General features: G+C 47.9%; 2 protein-coding genes across 2 annotated transcripts in view; both read left to right on the top strand.

Moving 5' to 3' along the window:
• LOC141153488 (alpha-1-antitrypsin-like protein GS55-MS) overlaps positions 1-21,623 on the top strand; it is a 368,375-nt gene that overhangs the window by 2,920 nt on the left and 343,832 nt on the right. The gene's annotated exons all lie outside the window — the stretch shown is intronic.
• On the top strand, positions 77-3,296 carry LOC141155343 (alpha-1-antitrypsin-like protein CM55-MS). The gene is made up of 4 exons (XM_073642223.1): positions 77-716; positions 1,439-1,622; positions 2,600-2,747; positions 3,102-3,296. The coding sequence occupies exons 1-4, from the start codon at positions 77-79 to the stop codon at positions 3,294-3,296; spliced, it is 1,167 nt and encodes a 388-aa protein (XP_073498324.1).

The raw sequence follows: 21,623 nt of genomic DNA, 5'->3' as shown, positions 1-21,623 counted from the left end.
CCTGAATATAATTAATGAAAAATATAGGGGTTCACATACTTATAATGAATTAATAATATGTCTGTTTCAGAGAAAAATGAAGCTCTTCATCTTCCTGTGCTTCAGCCAAGCTCTGCTTTGTGCACTTGTGTGTGGTCACCATGGAGGACCACATGATGATGACCATGACCACCATGACGAACCCCACCACAAAAGTGAATCAGAAGCTTTGCACCAGATATCCACAGCAAACCTCAAGTTTTCCTACAACTTCTTCTACCATTTTGCTACCTCTTACCCCCATGACAACTTTTTCTACTCCCCGATGAGTATCTCAATAGCATTTTCTTTACTCTCACTTGGTGCCAAGTCCAAGACCCTCAGTCAGATCCATGAAGGATTTTGTTACAACAGATCCACGATCTCAGAGGAAATGATCCACAAAGGCTTCCAGAACCTTCTAAAAATCTTCAAAGATCAAAAAGATGGATTTAAGCTAGACATGGCCAATGCGCTCTTCACTGATAACAACCTGAATCTTATAGAAGAGTTCAAAGACAAAGCCAAGAAATTCTACCAATCGGAAGCCATCGCCACCGACTTCCACAAAGTACAAGAAGCCGTAGAACAAATCAATAGTTACGTGGAGAAGAAAACCTATGGGAATATTAAAGATCTCTTAGACAATCTTGATCCGCTGACGGCTTTGGTTATCATCAACACAATATTCTTCAAAGGTAAGGAGCAAAACTATTATCAATTGATCTTAGGAAGTGAATATATCAAATATGGCTGCTATGGGGGTCAAGAGAGATGGAAGCCCCTATTTCCTCTAAAAACCATAGCAGGATTCCATACGCAGCACAAAGTACAGAAGAGAACATAGCATGTTTTTATTTTCTACTGGGCTCTTCCTCATTAAAGGGGTTTTAGTAAGTTATGGGGGCTGAATTCCCTTCACCTTCATCATTTAAATGAAAGAGGCCAAGTTGCTCCTTTGAGTGTTGCGCTCCCTGTTTTGTTTACCAGCCATGGTCCTGGATATTTGGTAGTGACCATTCCTGGTGCCTGAGATCAGTCCCAATCAAGTGATTGAGCTGTTGGATCCAGCACAGTCACTACTAAATGTACGGGACGGTGCCTGGTAAACAATGACTCGGGCATGGAACTTGCTGGAGTGCCACAATCTCAAGGAGGAGCTGGGAGTGAGACCCTTGGTGATCAAACTTAATGACCTATTATAAAGGAAAAGTATCAATTTTCTAGAATCTGAAATTCCCCAATAAAGAAATGTAAGGACAGAGTTACTTATATGTAAAGAAACGCAACAGGTTTCACATCACAGGGAAACAAAAAGAGAAAGAATGAAAACTTTGGAAGATCAAAAATTTAAAAAACTGCAAAAATATAACAAATGCTAAATAAGTAATAAGTGAAATACTGGTGGGATTTCTTGTAGGTTCCTGGGTAGACACATTCAATGTAGATCATACCAGAGAAGAGGACTTCCATGTGGATGAGAACACAGTAGTGAAGGTGCCGATGATGACCAGACAAGGAGAATATAACATTGGTTATATTTCTGAGGCTGAATGCACAGTGGTCGAGGTCCCCTACAAAGGAAACATCACAGCAATATTTATGTTACCAGATAAAGGGAAACTGCATGATACTGAAAAAGGTCTTCAGAATCTGACAGAAGAGACATAGAACACCGCATTGAAACCAAGGTAACAAAGGACGAAAGACTATAGGATTTCATTGTACACATTCACTATGTACAGAAATGACCACATATTATACTCCAGAGCTGCACTCACTATTCTGCTTTTGCAGTCACTGTGTACATACATTTCATTACTGATCCTGAGTTACATCTGGTATTATACTCCAGAGCTGCACTCACTATTCTGCTGGTGCAGTCACTGTGTACATACGTTACATTACTGATCCTGAGTTACATCCTGTATTATACTCCAGAGCTGCACTCACTATTCTGCTGGTGCAGTCACTGTGTACATACATTACATTACTGATCCTGAGTTACATCCTGTATTATACTCCAGAGCTGCACTCACTATTCTGCTGGTGCAGTCACTGTGTACATATATTACATTACTGATCCTGAGTTACATCCTGTATTATACTCCAGAGCTGCACTCACTATTCTGCTGGTGCAGTCACTGTGTACATACATTACATTACTGATCCTGAGTTACATCCTGTATTATACTCCAGAGCTGCACTCACTAGTCTGCTGGTGCAGTCACTGTGTACATACATTACATTACTGATCCTGAGTTACATCCTGTATTATACTCCAGAGCTGCACTCACTATTCTGCTGGTGCAATCACTGTGTGCATACATTACATTACTGATCCTGAGTTACATCCGATATTATACCTCAGAGCTGCACTCACACTTCTGCTATCTACAAGCTTTGCCTGGTATTGCTACTCATCCTGGTGAAGGTTAGTTGCTCGGTATGGTTTTTGCAGATGAAAATTAGCCTGTTATTACTGTAATGGCACAATTAAGATCTTATGATTGCAGTGTGAACATGGACTTTTTAGAGAGACATTTCTATGACATAATGAGACTTTTATCCTTTTGCACAGAGAGATTATTCTATCAATTCCAAAATTTTCCATTTCTGGAGAATTTGATCTTGTGAAGGAACTAGAACACTTGGGTATCACAGATGTATTTTCTGACCACGCCGACCTGTCCGGGATTACGGAAGACTCCAGGTTAAAAGTGTCAAAGGTAAAATTAATTTGGGTTTGAGCAATGAATCATTTTTCAGGGACTGAATCTCATTAATGAGACCAACTGGAAGCACATTGGCAATGCTCCATGGGGAAAATTATGCAAATTAGTTCACCCCTATCACCATAATTTGTCAAAAAAATAACTTTTTATTATAATAGGTTGTCCAAAGATTTAAGCATCATTTCTCCTGCAGCTGAAGGAGGGGTCAGTTGCATCCTGTATTCACTGCAGCTGATTCTTGGGGGGTCTTGCGGGAGGGAATGTTCTTAATTTTCCCACCCCCTTAAAGACTCAAGACAAGAGCAAATGATCTATGTTTTTTTACTTTTCTGCTCTCAACCTCTATAGGCTGTGCATAAAGCCGTGCTGAAAGTGTATGAGGAGGGAACAGAAGCCTCTGCTGCCACGACCGCTGGGATAACAAAAATCAGTCTCAGTCTCCCACAACACATCACAATAAATCGTCCGTTCTTCATCTCCATCTTCAGGAAAGATATTTCTATGGAAGTTTTCAGCGGAAGAATAATAAACCCAACGAAATAGAATGAGACCCGACCCGTTCATCACATAATAAAGTGCTTCATCTATTTTCCGTGTCTGTGCCGTCCTTGCTCCAGTCTTGTATTATCAGGGTGACACGTCTAGACAGCTGCACTGATAACATGATGCACATGGCTCCATGACTGTTGCCGCCAATGTCACTGTCCTTAGCGGTCACTCATACATGTGAGTCCAATGATTGGCTGCAGTGGCCACATGGATGCTCAGTAGGTGACCACTGCAGGAAGTATGTAGACACCAGGGGAGCGGCACCGGCCAGCAGAGTAGTCATTAGGGAAAGTACAGGATTTTTTTGTCGGACTTCACCTATTCCTTGTTAGCAGGGCCGGTTTTAGACAAAGTGGGGCCCTAGGCAAAAGTTTAAAGTGAGGCCCCAAATGATGACAGATTGCACCATCATACAGAAACATTTCGATTGTATAAAAAGATCTACAGGATCAGTACAGGATGTTGTCCTTGGTGGGATTTGAACCCAGGACCCCAGCGCTGCAAGGCTGTAGTGCTAACCACTGCATGTATATATGACGCGCCCCCTGGGCCAGTGTTGTTTGGGGGATTACCCGGAGCCGGATCAGATGGGGGTTGTAGTCTCCGAGTGGCGGTGACCCGGTCCGTGCCCAGGGTGTCAAGCTCAGTGTGTGGCAGTCCTTATAGATGTTACTAGATGTTCTTTTATGTCGACTACGCCACCCGTTGAATTGCGGTCAATACGGCCGCCGCTGCAGCAGGGTCCGCTGAGGCTGGTGATGTGTGTGCAGCTCAGGTAGTATAACACCCAACGGGAGGGGTATAGCCTCAGGGGGTCAGGTGTAGAGGATGGTGGTTGTGGAGGTGCAGTGAGGATGGTAATGAGACTCAGAGTCGGGCTGTGCAGTTCAGGGTCTTTACTTACTGCTGTTATACTGGTCACTCCGGCCTTGAGTGACCGCCCGAGCCGTGCTGCGTCCACCAGGTCCTGGACTCGGCCAACTCCCAAGTAATTCTGGAGCGTGATCCTGAGCTCCCTTTCTGACTTGTCCTTCTCTCTGGCCTTCCCCACCAGGGATCCACCTAAGTCCGGCTCCCTCGGGCCTCTTGTTGGTAAACCCTTGTCTCTGGGTTCCCTGACCCTATTCTTGGTTTGCCTTCCGGGTGGATTTAGTGGGTGGTCGTGGCAGATCCTGCCCACGACCTCCGGTCTCTGGCTAAGGATTAATGCCCTCCACCAGCTTGGGATCCGGTACCCTTGTGCCAACTCTTCACCCTCTGATCTAATCTTGGGTTCTTGGAGTTCTCTCTTCTCCCCCTCTGGGTCCTTCTTTCTCCTCTCTCTCTCTGGGCCTTGGAGCTGCTCTTCTCCTCTGCTCTCTTCCTCTGACTCACTCTACCAAAGACTGACAGACTGACTGACCAAACCTCTACAAAAGACCCTGTTCTAAGATGGTTCCCACCTTATATACTCCCTCTATGTGTGAGCTCAGGTGACCAGCACCCAATGAGCTCCTAGCACTACCCAGACTGCTCCCCCTATCTGCCCCTACACTACTGGGATGTTCCACCCCCCTCCAACACCAGCCAGGGACAGACGCTGTCGTACCTGCACATTTCTCTAGTGGGAGTACCATTGGTCTGTCCCCCGGAAATGGGATGTATGTAGTGCATGCAGCCTACTGAGCTCAGTTCCACACTCCATCCTTACCCGGGAGTGGAATACCACACCTCTGGCTTGAGGCGTAATACCCCTGTAGCAGCCGAATCCTCAGGGTGCTACATTCCCCCCTGGTAAAGCACAGCACGTCCTCGGGCTGTTAAAGATAAAAACATCCAAAACATACAATTATTTTTCATAAACATCAACATATAAACATATAAAACATCATATATATATCAGCAATAAAACGTTTTCATAAATAACATTCTTGTAAACATTCCTGTCTCTGGTTCCTCCGGTCACGGTGCAACTTGTGACCGGGTAAAGTGCGACAGTCTCTTGAAGAAAAATGATTTTCCCATAAAACCAGTAGGGGGCGCTTTAGGAAGCGCAACTATATACAAAGGGGATATGGCCGCTCTCAGTCCTCGGCCAGGTATTAGGAACTAGGGACACACGGGCATCAGTTCACACTTTGTCCCAACGGGGAACATATTTTAAATAAGTAACAGTTCTTGGTACCCCGACGGGCAACTTTATACAGTCTCTCTCTACCGTACTTCAACGACGGCGTCCTCCTGCTCTTTCTTGTTGGTTGGTTTCAGTTTCAGACCCGTCCGGGTCCTCTTGCTCCTCCTCACACCGCAGCTCCTCCTCCGTCAGGCGATGCACATGGAGGGCGTAGGGTCCTTTGGCACACTTGTGCCGGGTGAAGGTGACCTCGTCCCCTACATACAGGTCACGACCTCTGTGTCCCTCCGGCAGATGGCTTTCTACGTCTCTGCGGGTCACAAAGACGTCGCCGAGGGTATGATGGTCTCTAATGAAGCCCCACCCATGCTGCATGTTGAATTTTATCACAGTCCCGGTGGAAGGGGGACCATGAGCTGCACGGGGATTCCTCCTGGTCCGGCTCTTCTGCTCCGCGCTCCTTATCTGTGCTTGCTGTTCCCGGACCCGCCTCTCTCTCCGTTCTCGCTCGAAGTCTGCCAACTGCTGGCGGCAGCACTCCACTCGCTCTGCTGCGGCTGCCCGCGTTTCTTGAGTGAACCCCATGAGATCTCCTCCGGTGGGGTCCCACTCGAATTGTGCTTCTTCTAGCGGGAGCGGGGTTCTCCTGACGGGCTTCGGAGCCGGAATCAGGGGCTCGCACAGGGGCCTTGCTCTTTGGAGTTACAGTTGGTAGTACTCCTGGGGCCATACAAAGGGCTGCCCATCCGAGCACGTATGCTGGGCAAATAGATTTTCACCCAGGTGCGGCACTCTAGATGTTGAGGGCGCGTTGATGGTAGCGGCGCCCGGGTTGACCAGGCCTTGCGACCAGGCTTGGGGCACCCTAAAGGCAAAGGGCACCGTAAGAACGGCGGCGCCCTGGGTTACTTGGCCCTGCGACCAGGCCGGTGACTCCGCGGAAGTAGGGGGCGCTGTTGGAATTGCGGCGCCCGGGGGTACTAGACCTTGCGACCAGGCCGATGGTATTTCCTGCTTCGCCGCGCTCAGGGTTGAGGCGCGTGACGTCACAGGGGTCGCGGCCGCGGTTTCCGGTTGAGGCCTAGTCGGCGGCGGTGACGATGCAGCGACAGGCACGGCAGGGGGAACTTCGGGCTCTGCGACGGGGAGCTGGGGCAGGCACGCAGTTTCCCGGCTCGGGGTAGAGACGTCCCCTTTACCTGCCTCCGTCCGTTCAGCTCCCTTCTCGGCACCGTCTCCGGCCTTCAGTCCTCCTGCACCATCCTCAGAGGCGGTCTGTCTCCTCGTCTCGGGTGGCGTGCTCCGCTGTCGGGTTTCGGTCTGCTGGGCCATCTCTCGGCTCCACTCCGCCAACGTCTCTCGCTGTACCCGGGCCATCCTCCGTGCGAGGCCCTCCAGCGCAGTCTGTGCACACTCCCGGTCTCGGGGGAGCTGTGCCAGGATCTCCACTAGGCCTAGTGGGGTTGTTGCTTGCAGCAGGCTCCTGACCACTGGGTCGGTGCTGCCTGACTCTCCCTCCATCTCCGGGTACGGCTCCTCCAGACTCCTCTCCAGACTTCTTGTCTCCGGGTGCGCTCTCTCCAGACTGCTCCAGGCGACACCCATCTTTGCTCTCTTGTTCTGTCTCCGCCCACATTGAGGGTGGTCCCGGGGCAACTTTGTGATTGTCAGTTCCAGGGGCAGTTCTCTCACGCTGATGGACACTTCCAGCATCACAGTCTCTGTTGGTGGGCGCGGTTTCCGCTTTTGGCGCCATTCTTCGACCTGGCCCACGATGGGAGGTGACCTCTTGCCACCCTCTGGCACGCCCATAATGGCGTCCGCTCTTCCAAGGCGGGAAATCTTTGGAAATGGCGGGAATCGTCTCCCAGTGGCGGGAAACTCCATGGATGGCGGGAAAAAGCTGCAAATGGCGGACAACCGGCGGGAAACGACCTGTGATGGGGTCCGTTGGCGGGGACCCTCCGGAACCGGCGGGAGACTTCTTTTTGAGGTAACGGTGAACTTTTCTTCAGGCACGCAGTACCTGGTTGTTGCGGGCACGTAATCCTGCCGACTACGCCAAAGTTGACGCGCCCCCTGGGCCCATGTTGTTTGGGGGATTACCCGGAGCCGGATCAGATGGGGGTTGTAGTCTCCGAGTGGCGGTGACCCGGTCCGTGCCCAGGGTGTCAAGCTCAGTGTGTGGCAGTCCTTATAGATGTTACTAGATGTTCTTTTATGTCGACTACGCCACCCGTTGAATTGCGGTCAATACGGCCGCCGCTGCAGCAGGGTCCGCTGAGGCTGGTGATGTGTGTGCAGCTCAGGTAGTATAACCCCCAACGGGAGGGGTATAGCCTCAGAGGGTCAGGTGTAGAGGATGGTGGTTGTGGAGGTGCAGTGAGGATGGTAATGAGACTCAGAGTCGGGCTGTGCAGTTCAGGGTCTTTACTTACTGCTGTTATGCTGGTCACTCCGGCCTTGAGTGACCGCCCGAGCCGTGCTGCGTCCACCAGGTCCTGGACTCGGCCAACTCCCAAGTAATTCTGGAGCGTGATCCTGAGCTCCCTTTCTGACTTGTCCTTCTCTCTGGCCTTCCCCACCAGGGATCCACCTAAGTCCGGCTCCCTCGGGCCTCTTGTTGGTAAACCCTTGTCTCTGGGTTCCCTGACCCTATTCTTGGTTTGCCTTCCGGGTGGATTTAGTGGGTGGTCGTGGCAGATCCTGCCCACGACCTCCGGTCTCTGGCTAAGGATTAATGCCCTCCACCAGCTTGGGATCCGGTACCCTTGTGCCAACTCTTCACCCTCTGATCTAATCTTGGGTTCTTGGAGTTCTCTCTTCTCCCCCTCTGGGTCCTTCTTTCTCCTCTCTCTCTCTGGGCCTTGGAGCTGCTCTTCTCCTCTGCTCTCTTCCTCTGACTCACTCTACCAAAGACTGACAGACTGACTGACCAAACCTCTACAAAAGACCCTGTTCTAAGATGGTTCCCACCTTATATACTCCCTCTATGTGTGAGCTCAGGTGACCAGCACCCAATGAGCTCCTAGCACTACCCAGACTGCTCCCCCTATCTGCCCCTACACTACTGGGATGTTCCACCCCCCTCCCACTCCAGCCAGGGACAGACGCTGTCGTACCTGCACATTTCTCTAGTGGGAGTACCATTGGTCTGTCCCCCGGAAATGGGATGTATGTAGTGCATGCAGCCTACTGAGCTCAGTTCCACACTCCATCCTTACCCGGGAGTGGAATACCACACCTCTGGCTTGAGGCGTAATACCCCTGTAGCAGCCGAATCCTCAGGGTGCTACATATACCCATCACATATACACATATCTATACACAGACACATTCAAATATGTATAAACAGAGCACATACATACAGACACGTGCATGCACAGAGCACATACATATAGACATATGGGTATACACAGAGCCCCTTCGTACAGACACATGCATACAAAGAGCACATACGTCCAGCACATATATACCTTCAAAAAATCCATACATTCTGATGTACTTACTTATATATACAACCGGATGACAGATGATGGGGATGGGAAAGGGTGATCAATAGCACTGCCCAGGAACCGATGCCACAAAGGGGTGATCTTTAAAATCTACATTTATTTGCTATGCGTTTCAAGGCTGTTCCAGACTCTTCATCAGGCAAAAATATATATATAAAAAATCTTACTTACAGGCTATTATATACACCCACCAGGGTGTCCCCTGAGAAATCTGGTGCTCACATTCATTAATTGACAGCTGTGCTGCGCGTCAAACCAGAGACTCTTAAAATGCCAAATGTAGAAAAATACACATAAAAAATACACATATAAAATATACATATACAAATACAATGCCAATAATATATACCACCAGGAGCCCATACACGCTGTTGTACTCACTAATATATACCTACCAGGAGACCATACATCATGTTGTATTCATTAATTATACCAACCAGGAGCCCATACATCCTGTTGTACTCACTAATACATACCTACCAGGAGCCCATACATCCTGTTGTATTCATTAATTATACCTACCAGGAGCCCATACATGCTGTTGTACTCACTAATATATACCTACAAGGAGCCCATATACTCTAGGCTCAACCACACATACACACACAGATGGATATGAAGACAGGGACACCCAGACAATTGAGGGCTTATCACCAAGCCACCTCCTCTTCAGCTCTTCTGACTCTCACAGAGTACAGGACCTATAATGACATCATGGTCACATGACCGGTCATATGATCGTGATGTCATCAAACGTCCTGAAGTTCTGCAGAGTGCAAGACTTGTGGTGAGCTGTGGTGACCAGTGAAGGGCGAGCACTAAAATGCTAGGGTACTCGTTGCTTGGATCGAGCACATTGGAATACTCGGCTGCTCAACCCAAGCAAAAAGCCCAATATAAGTCTAAGGGAAACTCGAGCATTTTTCCGGCGGCTCCCCCCGGCGGTCTGCAGAGGGCCTAAAAATTGCCTAAATCAATGGGAACAGTGCTCAAATGACATGGGAACAGCATGAGGAAGACCCCTGGAAGCATTTCTGACTCCCAGGTCACTGCGCTCAACAATGTTGTCAGAGTATTACGTCACAATAAAACATACAAAAACGAAACCAAAATGGATTTTCCTGGGAAATATGTTAAGGAACATCCTTTCCAGGGTAATGACTTGTATATAAGGCAAAATAAATATACAAAAACAAAAATGCTCCTCAACAGCTTGGGCTATGTTCACACGTAGCGGTTTTGATGCGTTTTATGCACTTTTGCATTGCTTTCAACCAAGACAAATGCATTCACTAGGAAATGTCATTTTAACATTTTACAACCTTATCTGACCATGTGGTGTGTGACACATCATCAGACACATGCATACAGTGCTGAAAAGACATGGGAACTGCATGGGGAAGACCCCTGGAAGCATATCTGACTCCCACGTCACTGCCTAAAAGTGTGCCCATCATAAGTGATCCTTGGCGCATGCGAAGATGTCTCCCGCCATGCACCTGTCGTTGCAGACTTGCAACAATCACCTTCCACGTCCTTGTCCCAGTGCAGCGTTCAGTTGTCCCTACCCCATTCCTTGGAATGGAAGCGCAAGTATGCAGCCAGCCACCGACCAACCCACAGGTTGCAATACTATATTGCCAAATTTTTGACAGCTGCTTGCACTTGAAATGTGGCCTTTTAGTCTCGTGGAGGCGGAAGCTGTCCACAAGCTTATGGCGGCGGCGACCGGGTATCCATACCCAGTCCCCAGACGCCACTATTTGTCCCGGAGTCGTCTTCACCTTCCACAAGCACGGGTCCTACAACATTACCCGTGCACTCCCCAGTTTATTTACTGGGTAGGATCGCCTAACCACAAACATGTGGACAAGTGAATGTGGCCAGGGACGGTAAGGAGCCAGTACACAGCTTGTCATTGAGTTGAATTTCACCACAGCCATATTTTTTAGCTCGGTGAAAGGACTGACTTTTGGAAAACCGTATCTACTCCTTGTCCTTTGGAAGTGCATTGAGCTGTAGGGTGGATTTCTGCTAAAGGGGGAACAAAAAACTCTTTAAATCTTCTTCCTTAGCGAGTGTGAACGAGCTGAGTGTGACCGGAGCATAAATGCAAACAGAAGTAAGTGTGTGACTTGTGATTCAGTGACTTGGATTCAGGGAGTTTGGAAGGGAGGAATTTGGACTGAATTACTGTCTGTATTTTATTAATTCTTTAAATTTATTTTTACTTAACATTTCTGTCTAGTGCAATCCCCATTAGGAAGTTAGCTCCATTATTGACAATGCTATCCAGTGTACATCTTGCCATATGTATGCAATCCTTGAACAGCCAGTCATGGGTGCATACTGCTGTGCGAGAGGTGTGCACGTTGTGCGTTTGGAAGCCCAGTTACTGGATCTAAATGAGCAGCTGGCAACACTGAGATGCATTGACAATATGGAAAGGAGTTTGCTGCTCACTGAGCAGCTGCTCACTGGGGTAGATGTGGGGGTGGGTGGTAGTAGGGAGCTGCAGGACAGTGAGGCAGCTAGCTGGGTGACAGTTAGAAGGAGGGTTAGAGGGAAGAGTGGCAGGGAGGCTAGTCCTGATCTGGCACACCCCAATAAGTTTTCAAAGTTGGCAGATGAGGGGGGTGTCGGTAGAGGGGTAGCACTACTGCAGCAAGTAATGTCCTCTGAAAGCCGGAGGAGTGTCAGCTCCAGTAAGGGGGAAAATAGGAGAGCAGGGCAGGCCAGGCAGGTGTTGGTAGTGGGGGACTCAATTATTAGGGGAACAGTTAGGGCAATCTGTCACAAAGACAGGGATCATCGAACAGTGTGCTGCCTACCTGCTGCTCGAGTCTGGAACATCGCTGATCGGGTTCACAGAATACTGAGAGGGGCTAGTGGGGACCCAGCGGTCATGGTGCACATGGCACAAATGACAAAGTTAGAGGAAGGTGGAAGGTGATTAAAGATGATTTCAGGGAATTAGGCTGCAAGCTTAAAGCAAGGACCTCCAAGGTGGTATTCTCTGAAATACTACCTGTACCACGGGCCACGCCAGAGAGGCAACGGGAGATTAGGGAGATAAATAAGTGAGTCAGGAATTGGTGTAGGAAGGAGGGGTTTGGGTTCCTGGAGAACTAGGCCAACTTCTCAGTTGGCTACAGGTTCTATGCTAATGACAGGCTGCACCTCAATGGGGAGGGTGCAGCTGTGCTGGGGGAGAAAATGGCTAGAAGGTTGGAGGAGTGTTTAAACTAGGGATTGGGGGGGAGGGTATTCATTTTATAGATGGTGAAGATAGTGCAGACAGTGACCTGGGCACAAATAAAGAAATTGGGGGTGGGGTTAGAACAGTCAATATAGTAAGAAGGAATTGAGGTATAGAGAGATACATAGAATGCATGTACACTAAGAAGCCAGAAGCCTCACCAACAAAATGGAGGAATTAGAATTAATTTAGTTGGAAAATAATTATGACATGGTGGGGATATCTGAGACATGGCTGGACGAGAGCCATGACTGGACAGTTAATTCACAGGGCTATAGTCTGTTCAGAAATGACCGTACAAACAAGCAAGGGGGGGGGGTGTTTATATGTAAAATCATCCTTAAAACCCATCTTGCGTGAGAATATATGTGAATCTAATGAAAATGTAGAGTCCCTGTAGGTGGAGATAAGGGGAGGGGGAAAAAATAATAAATTACTTATAGGGGTTTGTTATACGTCTCCAAAAATAATGGAAGCAGAGGAAAATATCCTCGTAAAGCAAACAGATGAAGCAGCGACTCAAGGAGAAGTCATTATTATGGGGGACTTCAACTACTCTGAAATACATTGGGGAACAGAAACCTGTAGTTCAAGCAAAGGTAATAGGTTTTTGACAACTATGAGAGACAATTACCTTTCACAACTGATTCAGGACCCAACAAGAAGGGGGGCACTGCTACACCTAATATTATCCAACAGGCCAGACTGCATATCAAATATTCGAGTTGGGGGTCACTTGGGTAATAGTGATCACAAAATAATACGTTTTCATGTAACATTTAATAATATGTGTAGTAGAGGGGTTACAAGGACACTAAACTTCAGGAAGGCAAATTTCCAATGGTTGAGAGATGATCTTTGTGCAATAAACTGGGATGATATCCTGAGGCATAAAACTACACAAAGCAAATGGGAGACATTTATTAGCATCCTGAATAGGACTTGTGCACAATATATACCCTATGGGAATAAACATGCTAGAAATAGGAGGAAACCACTATGGCTAAATAGAGCTGTAAGGGGCGCAATATGTGCCAAAAAGAAAGCATTTAGAGAACTAAAGCAAGTAGGTAGTGATGCGGCATTAAATAAATACAGAAAATTAAATAAATTCTGTAGAAACCAAGTCAAGGCAGCAAAGACTGAGACAGAGAGACTCATTGTCAGAGAAAGTAAAAATAATCCCAACATTTTCTTTAACTACATAAATAGTAAAAAACTAAAAAATGATAGTGTTGGCCCCCTTAAAAATAGTCTGCGTGAAATGGTGGATGAGGATGAGGAAATAGCCAATATGCTAAATTATTTTTTTTCAACCGTATTACTATTTACACAAGAAAATCGCATGACAGAAAACATGTTTAGTGATGACAAAAATTCTCCATTAAATGTCACTTGCTTAACCCAGCAGAAAGTACGGCAGCGTCTAAAAATCACTGAAGTTGACAAATCCCCCGGCCCGGATGGGATACACCCACAAGTACTGCAGGAATTAAGTAACGTCATAGATAGACCATTATTTTTAATCTTTAAAGATTCCATAATAACAGGGTCTGTACCACAGGACTGCCGTATAGCAAATGTGGTGCCAATATTCAAAAAGGGGACAAAAGCTGAACTTGGTAGAGCTTAACCTCTACTGTGGGTAAAATCCTGGAGGGTTTCCTAAAAGATGCTATACTAGAGTTTCTGAAGAGGAATAACCTCATGACTCAATATCAACATGGGTTTATGAGGGACCATTCCTGTCAGACTAATCTGATCAGCTTTTATGAAGAGGTAAGTTCTGGACTGGACCAAGGAAAAGCAGTGGATGTAGTGTATATGGACTTTTCTAAAGCTTTTGATACAGTTCCACACAAAAGGTTGATACATAAAATGAGAACAATGGGGATAGGGGAAAATATATGTATGTGGGTTAAGAATTGGCTCAGTGATAGGAAACAAAGGGTGGTTATTAATGGAACACACTCAGACTGGGTCTCAGTTAACAGTGGGGTACCACAGGGGTCAGTATTGGGCCCCCTTCTTTTTAACATATTTATTATTGACCTTTAGGGGGCATACAGAGTAGTATTTCAATATTTGCAGATGACACTAAACTCGGCAGGGTAATCAATACAGAGGAAGACAATTTTATATTACAGGAGGATCTATGTAAACTAGAAGCTTGGGCTGATAAATGGCAAATGAGCTTTAATGGGGTGTAAGGTAGCCCTATTCATCAAGCTGGGGTACTCGCTTCACCGGGTCAATTAAAGCACACATGCAACGTTTTCCGGTAATATATAGTCCAGCAGTTTATTATACATCATAAACTGCACATAACATAGTCCATCTCAGTGGCTCGCAGGAATGTTACACATGTATCCTAGAGCCTTTTCAGTGGCAGCTATGTCCACTTGGCTTTAAATACAGACTTCAGAAAGGTACAGCAACAATATTCATTTATAGCGACGATTTACCTTTGCTGGGTCTCAGTTGCTTCTGTCAGCTCGGTTCTGCCACAGCTGTGGCTTTAAGGCATCTCATACGTAGTCTCCAAGCCAGGTGCCTACCAAGGCTACTGGTATCTCAAACACAGGGATCCAGCCTCTGCCTTCTCGGCTAGTGGAGTCCGACACAGGTGTGTCACCCTGGCCTGGATGCCACAAATGTAATAAAGCTGTGTCTGAGAGCAAGGGGGAGGTCCTCTGGTCAAGGACCATTAGCATGCAGCACCTCCTGTCCCAGGCCAGTAGGGGGAGCAGGCTGCCCCTATAAATGCTGGAGCTGCGGGCAGGGTTAGGGAGAACTGGACAATCTGTCTCTGGATAGAGAAGAGTCTCAGAGCAGGGACAGATAGTTGTGTTGCAGCCTAAGAGGACGTGTGGCAGTAGGAGAGCCACGAGCCAGGGACAAAGGCGAAGTGAGCCTGTCCTGGCAGATAAAGCAACTAATCTACCAGACTTTGGTGTCTGAGGCTGGGAGGATTCCAGGTCCTACAGCAGATAACCAGTCCGCAGGGGACTGTATGTTCCTTGGCCTAAGAAGCCCGGAGGCTCCGCCACAGCAGAAGGGACCAGCAAAGCCGTACCAGGCCGGGAGTAGAAAGGGACCCAAGTTGCAAGCCATACGGGCGAGAGGACACGGTGAGCTCAGGAACGTGGGCTGTTACATTACCAGAAGGGAAATAGCCAGAAGGAGCACAGAGAGCACGGTAGGCCTACACCCTCACCCTGACCAGGGCCAGCTTCCCACTTGTTCTCAGACATCCAGGTTAGCTCCTAGCCGGGACTGTTTCTGGGTCATATTACCTGTTCTAATAAAGACCCTGAACTGTTTAAGAGGCCTCCGTTTCCTGGCTAATGTGGTCGGAGTCATCCCCTCCATCATCCATTATTTACACTGCCCTCGGGTCATACTCCTACCGTGGGGAGTTGAACTATTCAGTGCTGCACATTTATATCAGCCCCAGCGGTCTGCACTGCAGCGGCGGTTAGCCCTGACCGCAATCCACGGGTGGCGTAGTCGGACATTACCTACAGCACATCATAGACTACCACTGGCCTGACCACCCTGATCCACGGGACCGGGTCGCCACTACTACTCCCAGCATTGCCCTGAAGGCCAGTCCCGAGTGCCCCACGGCCCAGGGGGTGAGTCAACTTTGGCGTAGTCGGCAGGATTATAACCAACCCGTCACAAACGGGTGTTGCGTGCCTGAAAAAGACTGTACACGTACCTGAACAAGAGGTTTCCCGCCATCAGGAGCCGTCTCCCACCATTTTCCGTCGGTTCCCGCCATCTTCAGCCGTTTTCCCGCCATCGGACGCCATCTTCCGGACACCGCGCGGGAAGAAGAGGGGCGTAGACGTCCAAACCGCGCGAGACCCGAAGCTCCGCCCCACGCACCGACGCTGCGCAAGGTCCTGGAAGGGAGAGAGAGCGACGCTGACATCACCAGGACGCGACACAAGGTCCTCGTCCGGAGCAGCACCAGCAGAGCCGCGGCCTACAGGAGAGGATCGTCGGAAGGTAGGCCACGTTTAACTAGGGGGGAGGAAGATGTCAGACACGGAGGCGCCCACTACCACCAGCGCAGCTGCAGCAGCGGTGATGCCATTTTCCCTGCGCTACATCCCTGGAGCGGCCTGGCTGCCTAAGTATTCAGGGGACCCCCATGTAATAACTGACTTTAAAGAATACTGTACAGTTTGTTCCAAGTTTACCCCCTGACAGAGGAACAGAGGATTAGCATACTGACAGGGCAGTTAACTGGCGCAGCCCAGCGGGAGGTAAAGTCATGGCCCGCTGAGGAGAAAAGAACTGTAAAGGACATTCTGGCCCGGCTGCGGGGTACCTTTGATACCCGTACCTCCGCTGAAATTAAAATGCGGTTTTATGGATGTAAGCAGAGGGCACAGGACAGCATCAGAGACTATGCCCTAAATTTGCAGGAAGCCTTGAGAGCCATCAAATAAGCTGACCCTGGCAGCGTGCCGGATACGGATAAGCTACTAACAGAACAGTTCATAGAAGGTCTGCTGTCTAGCGCCCACAGGACCCAGCTGCGCCTCATGTTCTTTCAGAACCCTGATCTGACCTTTGCCCAATTCAAGGACAGGGCCATAAGGATGCTCCGTGAACCCGCAACAAGTGGCGCTATAAACCCCCGGCGCCCTGCCCTCACGTATCACCAGGAGGCAGCGCCCTCCTCTATGGACTCTGTGGGGGCCGATGCACAGGCCCTGAACCAAGCCCCTTCGAAAGAGCTGCACCACCAAGTCCAGGAGCTGACCAGGAGCATCGCGGCATTGACCAGGACCATCCAGGCGTTACAAGTGGACCCGTCAAGACCCATCGAGTTGGCTTCAAGTCCGGAGGATGTCCCGTGGCGTCGACAGAGGAGGATCCCGTCGTTCCGAGGGAGGCCCACAGATCGCTACACAGAGGATGGACAGCCCATTTTTCGTCGATGCAACCAGCCCGGACATATTTCCAGGTACTGTAATTTAAACGGGTGCAACCTGGGGCAGAGGGCCAACCAACAGGCATAAGATCACCAGGCCCTTACAATTGGCGTAATAAGTACGTTGGGGGGCGCCCGGTTTTACCCGTGGTGCTGGACGGTATCCCCATGAGCGCCTTGCTGGATACCGGGTCGCAAGTAACTACTATCCCTTATGTACTTTTTAAGCAGTATTGGACTGATGCTGATATAACACGGTATCCAGACAGTGACTTGAGCATCATTGCCAGTAATGACTTGCCCGTGCCACAGATGGGGTTCAAGGAGATGACCATTAAAATTGGTAAAGTTGAACTACCGGCACAGGGAGTGATTATTGTGGACATTGACCGTCGTGAAAGTAACCCTAAAATAACTGTGGGTACTAACGTGATTGAAAATTGTCTTTCAGAGGTAATTGTAATTCTGCAACAGGTGGCGGTGAATGCTAGTTCCAGCCCACAGAGAGTCCTCAACAAGGAGATAAAAGCCCTGATGAGACGGCAGCAGGTAGAACTGTCTGGTGGTGAGATCGGTAGCGTAAGACTGAGTGACCCATTCCCCATTTCCATGCCTCCCAAAAGTGAAATGATGATCTGGTGTCGGACTGCAATCGGGTTGAGAGGTAGAGACTACCAAGCCATGGTAGTACCCGTGTACTCAGACAGCAGGCCCACCATTTTGACAGCCCGGGGGGTGGTTGATGTCCGTCATGGGAGGGTGCCCGTTCGCATTCTCAACATTGGGGAGAGAGAGGTACACTTACCCAGGTACGCTACGCTTGCCAAACTGTTTGTTGTCGAACACAAAGCTATCAGGGCCGTGGAGCCTTTGCCTCCATCTCCACAGGTGGAAGGTAATGGCTCCCAGAAACAAAAGGAGGACTGGTGCCAGAAACTCCATGTGGGTGCTGACTCCACTCCCCTGCACCAAAAACAAGGAGTCTACCGGGTGGTCCAGGAGTACGAGAGAATTTTTAGTAAGCACCCGCTAGACTTCGGCAGAGTAAAAGGGATAGAACACCATATTCCCGCGGGGAGCCACCCACCAATAAAAGAGAGACACAGGCCTGTACCCCCTGCACATTATCAGAACGCCAAGGGTATGCTGCGGGAAATGAAAGAAGCTGGGGTCATTAGAGATAGCTGTAGCCCCTGGGCAGCCCCCCTGGTTCTGGTAAAAAAGAAAGACGGCACCATGAGAATGTGCGTGGACTATAGACAAATCAACCGTATCACCCACAAAGACGCATATCCACTGCCTAGAATAGAGGCGTCTTTAGCCGCACTAAAATCAGCTAACTTCTTTTCTACTTTGGACCTTACTAGCGGGTACTGGCAGGTTCCTGTGGCAGAGGCTGACAAGGAGAAGACCGCCTTCACCACCCCGATGGGACTGAGCGAGTTCAACTGTATGCCCTTCGGGCTCTGCAACGCACCAGGGACCATCCAGAGGCTGATGGAATGCTGTCTAGGGCACCGAAACTTTGAGACGGTCCTCCTTTACCTGGACAACGTGATCGTCTATTCGAAGACTTACGAGGAACATCTAAAGCACCTGCCCGAGGTGTTCGAAGCCCTGGCAGGCTATGGCCTGAAGGTGAAACCATCAAAGTGTCACCTGTTGAAACCAAAGGTCCAGTACCTAGGGCACGTGGTAAGCGCGAAAGGAGTAGCCCCCGACCCTGACAAGGTCACAGCAATCAAGAGTAGAGATGAGCGTTGTTCGACTCGAACTGTTCGCCAATCTCAAATTCGAGCTGTTTTGGGCGGTGTTCGAGCCGTTCGGCGAACACGAACGATTTGAGAAAAATTCGGCTGTTCGAGGTTATGTTCGATAACTGTTCGTGCACCAAAATCTTAACTGGATTTTTTCTCAGTAATGATGAAAATTAATGTTAATACGCAGTTTGAGTGTACAGCGGGGTTGGGGGATGGGCAGGGGATGGATCTCTGCAGGAATAATGAAGATCTCCATTTTTTTTTCTCTTTCCCGCATTTACAGTGGGGAGGTGCAATCTGTCAGCCTATCAGCAGCGCACACACGGAGCGAAGTGCTTTTTTTCACACAAGCAAGGGCATGTGTCATTGGCAGTGTATGTCACATGTCCTTGCCCTAAAAGACCAAGCCATTTTCCCCGTCGCCACCATTTTCTCACTGCTGCAGCTGCATGTTAGACGGCATCGCTGTTGCTGTGCGCGCTATACCTTGTTAATTTCAAGCCAATTTTCGCACAAATCTACAGATAGCTTGGGAGTAGGGAATAGTTGTGATTGTAGTCCTTTTAAGGACCAGGTTACAGCATTTCCTACGACTTTTATCAGGCAGGTCTGTGCTCTTAAATAGATAGATTGTGGGAGTAAAGACTAATTGTAATTGCAGTCCTTTTCAGGACTAGGTTACATCAGTTCCTATCAGTTTTTGCCAGGCAGGTCTGTGCCAGTAATGTGCAAGTTTTTTTCACAGCATTTGGCTGAATCTAGCAAAGCTAATCCTTTTTGGCCTATTGCAGAGTGTGTTAGTCAGTGGAGTAGCCTATCTGTGTTGCAAGATATACCACCTGTGTATAGAATACCAATTTTTTTACTGCACCTAGTGAAGTAAAATCTTTTGGGCATACCATCATTCTATTAGTCCATCTATACTGACCTCCATCAGGTTGCAAATTGAATATAATTTTTTTCTGCATCTAGCTCTGAAAAAATATTTGGGCTTCTAGCAGTGTGTGGGACTTGTTCTATTAGTCCATCTATACTGACCTCCATCAGGTTGCAAACTGAATATAATTTTTTTCTGCATCTAGCTCTGAAAAAATATTGGGCTTCTAGCTGTGTGTGGGACTTGTTCTATTAATCTATCTATACAGACCTCCATCAGGTTGCAAACTGAATATAATTTTTTTCTGCATCTACCTCTGAAAAAATATTTGGGCTTCTAGCTGTGTGTGGGACTTGTTCTATTAGTCCATCTATACTGACCTCCATCAGGTTGCAAACTGAATATAATTTTTTTCTGCATCTAGCTCTGAAAAAATATTTGGCCTTCTAGCAGTGTGTGGGACTTTCTCTATTAGTCCATCTATACTGACCTCCATCAGGTTGCAAATTAAAAATAATTTTTTGTCTGCATCTAGCTCTGAAAAAATATTTTGCCTTTTAGCAGTGTGTGGGACTTTCTCTATTAGTCCATCTATACTGACCTCCATCAGGTTGCAAATTAAAAATAATTTTTTGTCTGCATCTAGCTCTGAAAAAATATTTGGCCTTCTAGCTGTGTGTGGGACTTGTTCTATTAGTCCATCTATACTGACCTCCATCAGGTTGCAAACTGAATATAATTTTTTTCTGCATCTAGCTCTGAAAAAATATTTGGCCTTCTAGCAGTGTGTGGGATTTTCTCTATTCGTCCATCTATACTGACCTCCATCAGGTTGCAAATTAAAACTAATTTTTTGTCTGCAGCTAGCTCTGAAAAAATATTTGGCCTTCTAGCAGTGTGTGGGACTTTCTCTATTAGTCCATCTATACTGACCTCCATCAGGTTGCAAACTGAATATATTTTTTTCTGCATCTACCTCTGAAAAAATATTTGGGCTTCTAGCTTTGTGTAGGACTTGTTCTATTAGTCCATCTATACTGACCTCCATCAGGTTGCAAACTGATTACAATTTTTTTCTGCATCTACCTCTGAAAAAATATTTGGGCTTCTAGCTGTGTGTGGGACTTGTTCTATTAGTCCATCTATACTGACCTACATCAGGTTCCAAATTGAATATAATTTTTTTCTGCATCTAACCCAGCCAATAGTTTTGGCCTAATACCACAGTGTGGCCACTGAGCTCTGCTCGGTTCCCATCCATTGTTTTTTTGTGCAAACAACTCCAGAGTTGTGAATTAGTTAACCACCAAAATAAGTGGAAAAAGGCCTGCTGCTGGTGGAAAGGGGAATAGGCGTGTTGGGAAGGGGAAAAAAGGTTGTGTCCGTGGGGTAGGTGTTAAAGCAACAGTAACATCTGCAAAAGAAAGACCATCTTCCAGCCAAACTAAAATGTCTACTTCTTTTAGCGGACAATGTGATAAGATCCCTTTCTTACGGCCACGCCAATCGCTACAAATTCCAGATGAGGCACAAAAACAGCAGGTGCTTCAACGGATATCAAGTGCTCCTTTAAGTGGGCTCTCCTCCACATCAACTTCAACATCACAAATACTCCAGTCCTCAAAGGTGTCACCCCAATCGCACTTGCTTCCTCACAGCTCCCAAATCTCCAGCTGCCCGTCTGAGTATGAGGTAGAACAGATGGTTGAGTCTGCAGAGCTGTTTACTCATACTATAGCCTGGGAATCAGAGGTCGACTCCAGCGCTTCTGTGAATCCAGACGAGGAAATGATCTGCACTGATGCCCAGAATCTATATGAGTCGGATCCAGGACCAGACGCAGAAG

Source organism: Phyllobates terribilis, unplaced genomic scaffold, assembly GCF_046119375.1.
Source record: "Phyllobates terribilis strain yellow unplaced genomic scaffold, ASM4611937v1 Scaffold_7__3_contigs__length_470593459, whole genome shotgun sequence".
NCBI classification, from domain to species: Eukaryota; Metazoa; Chordata; class Amphibia; order Anura; family Dendrobatidae; genus Phyllobates; species Phyllobates terribilis.
Note: the sequence above shows the minus strand (reverse complement) of the source record. Positions and strands in the feature narration are given on the sequence as shown.

What these genes read in the sequence shown, in the direction of transcription:
- LOC141155343 (XM_073642223.1), top strand. Translation starts at nt 77, where the DNA reads ATGAAGCTCTTCATCTTCCTGTGCTTCAGCCAAGCTCTGCTTTGTGCA. An exon ending in CAACACAATATTCTTCAAAG is followed by an intron (nt 717 to 1,438) that starts GTAAGGAGCAAA and finishes GATTTCTTGTAG; the next exon opens with GTTCCTGGGTAGACACATTC. An exon ending in CCAGGTTAAAAGTGTCAAAG is followed by an intron (nt 2,748 to 3,101) that starts GTAAAATTAATT and finishes CAACCTCTATAG; the next exon opens with GCTGTGCATAAAGCCGTGCT.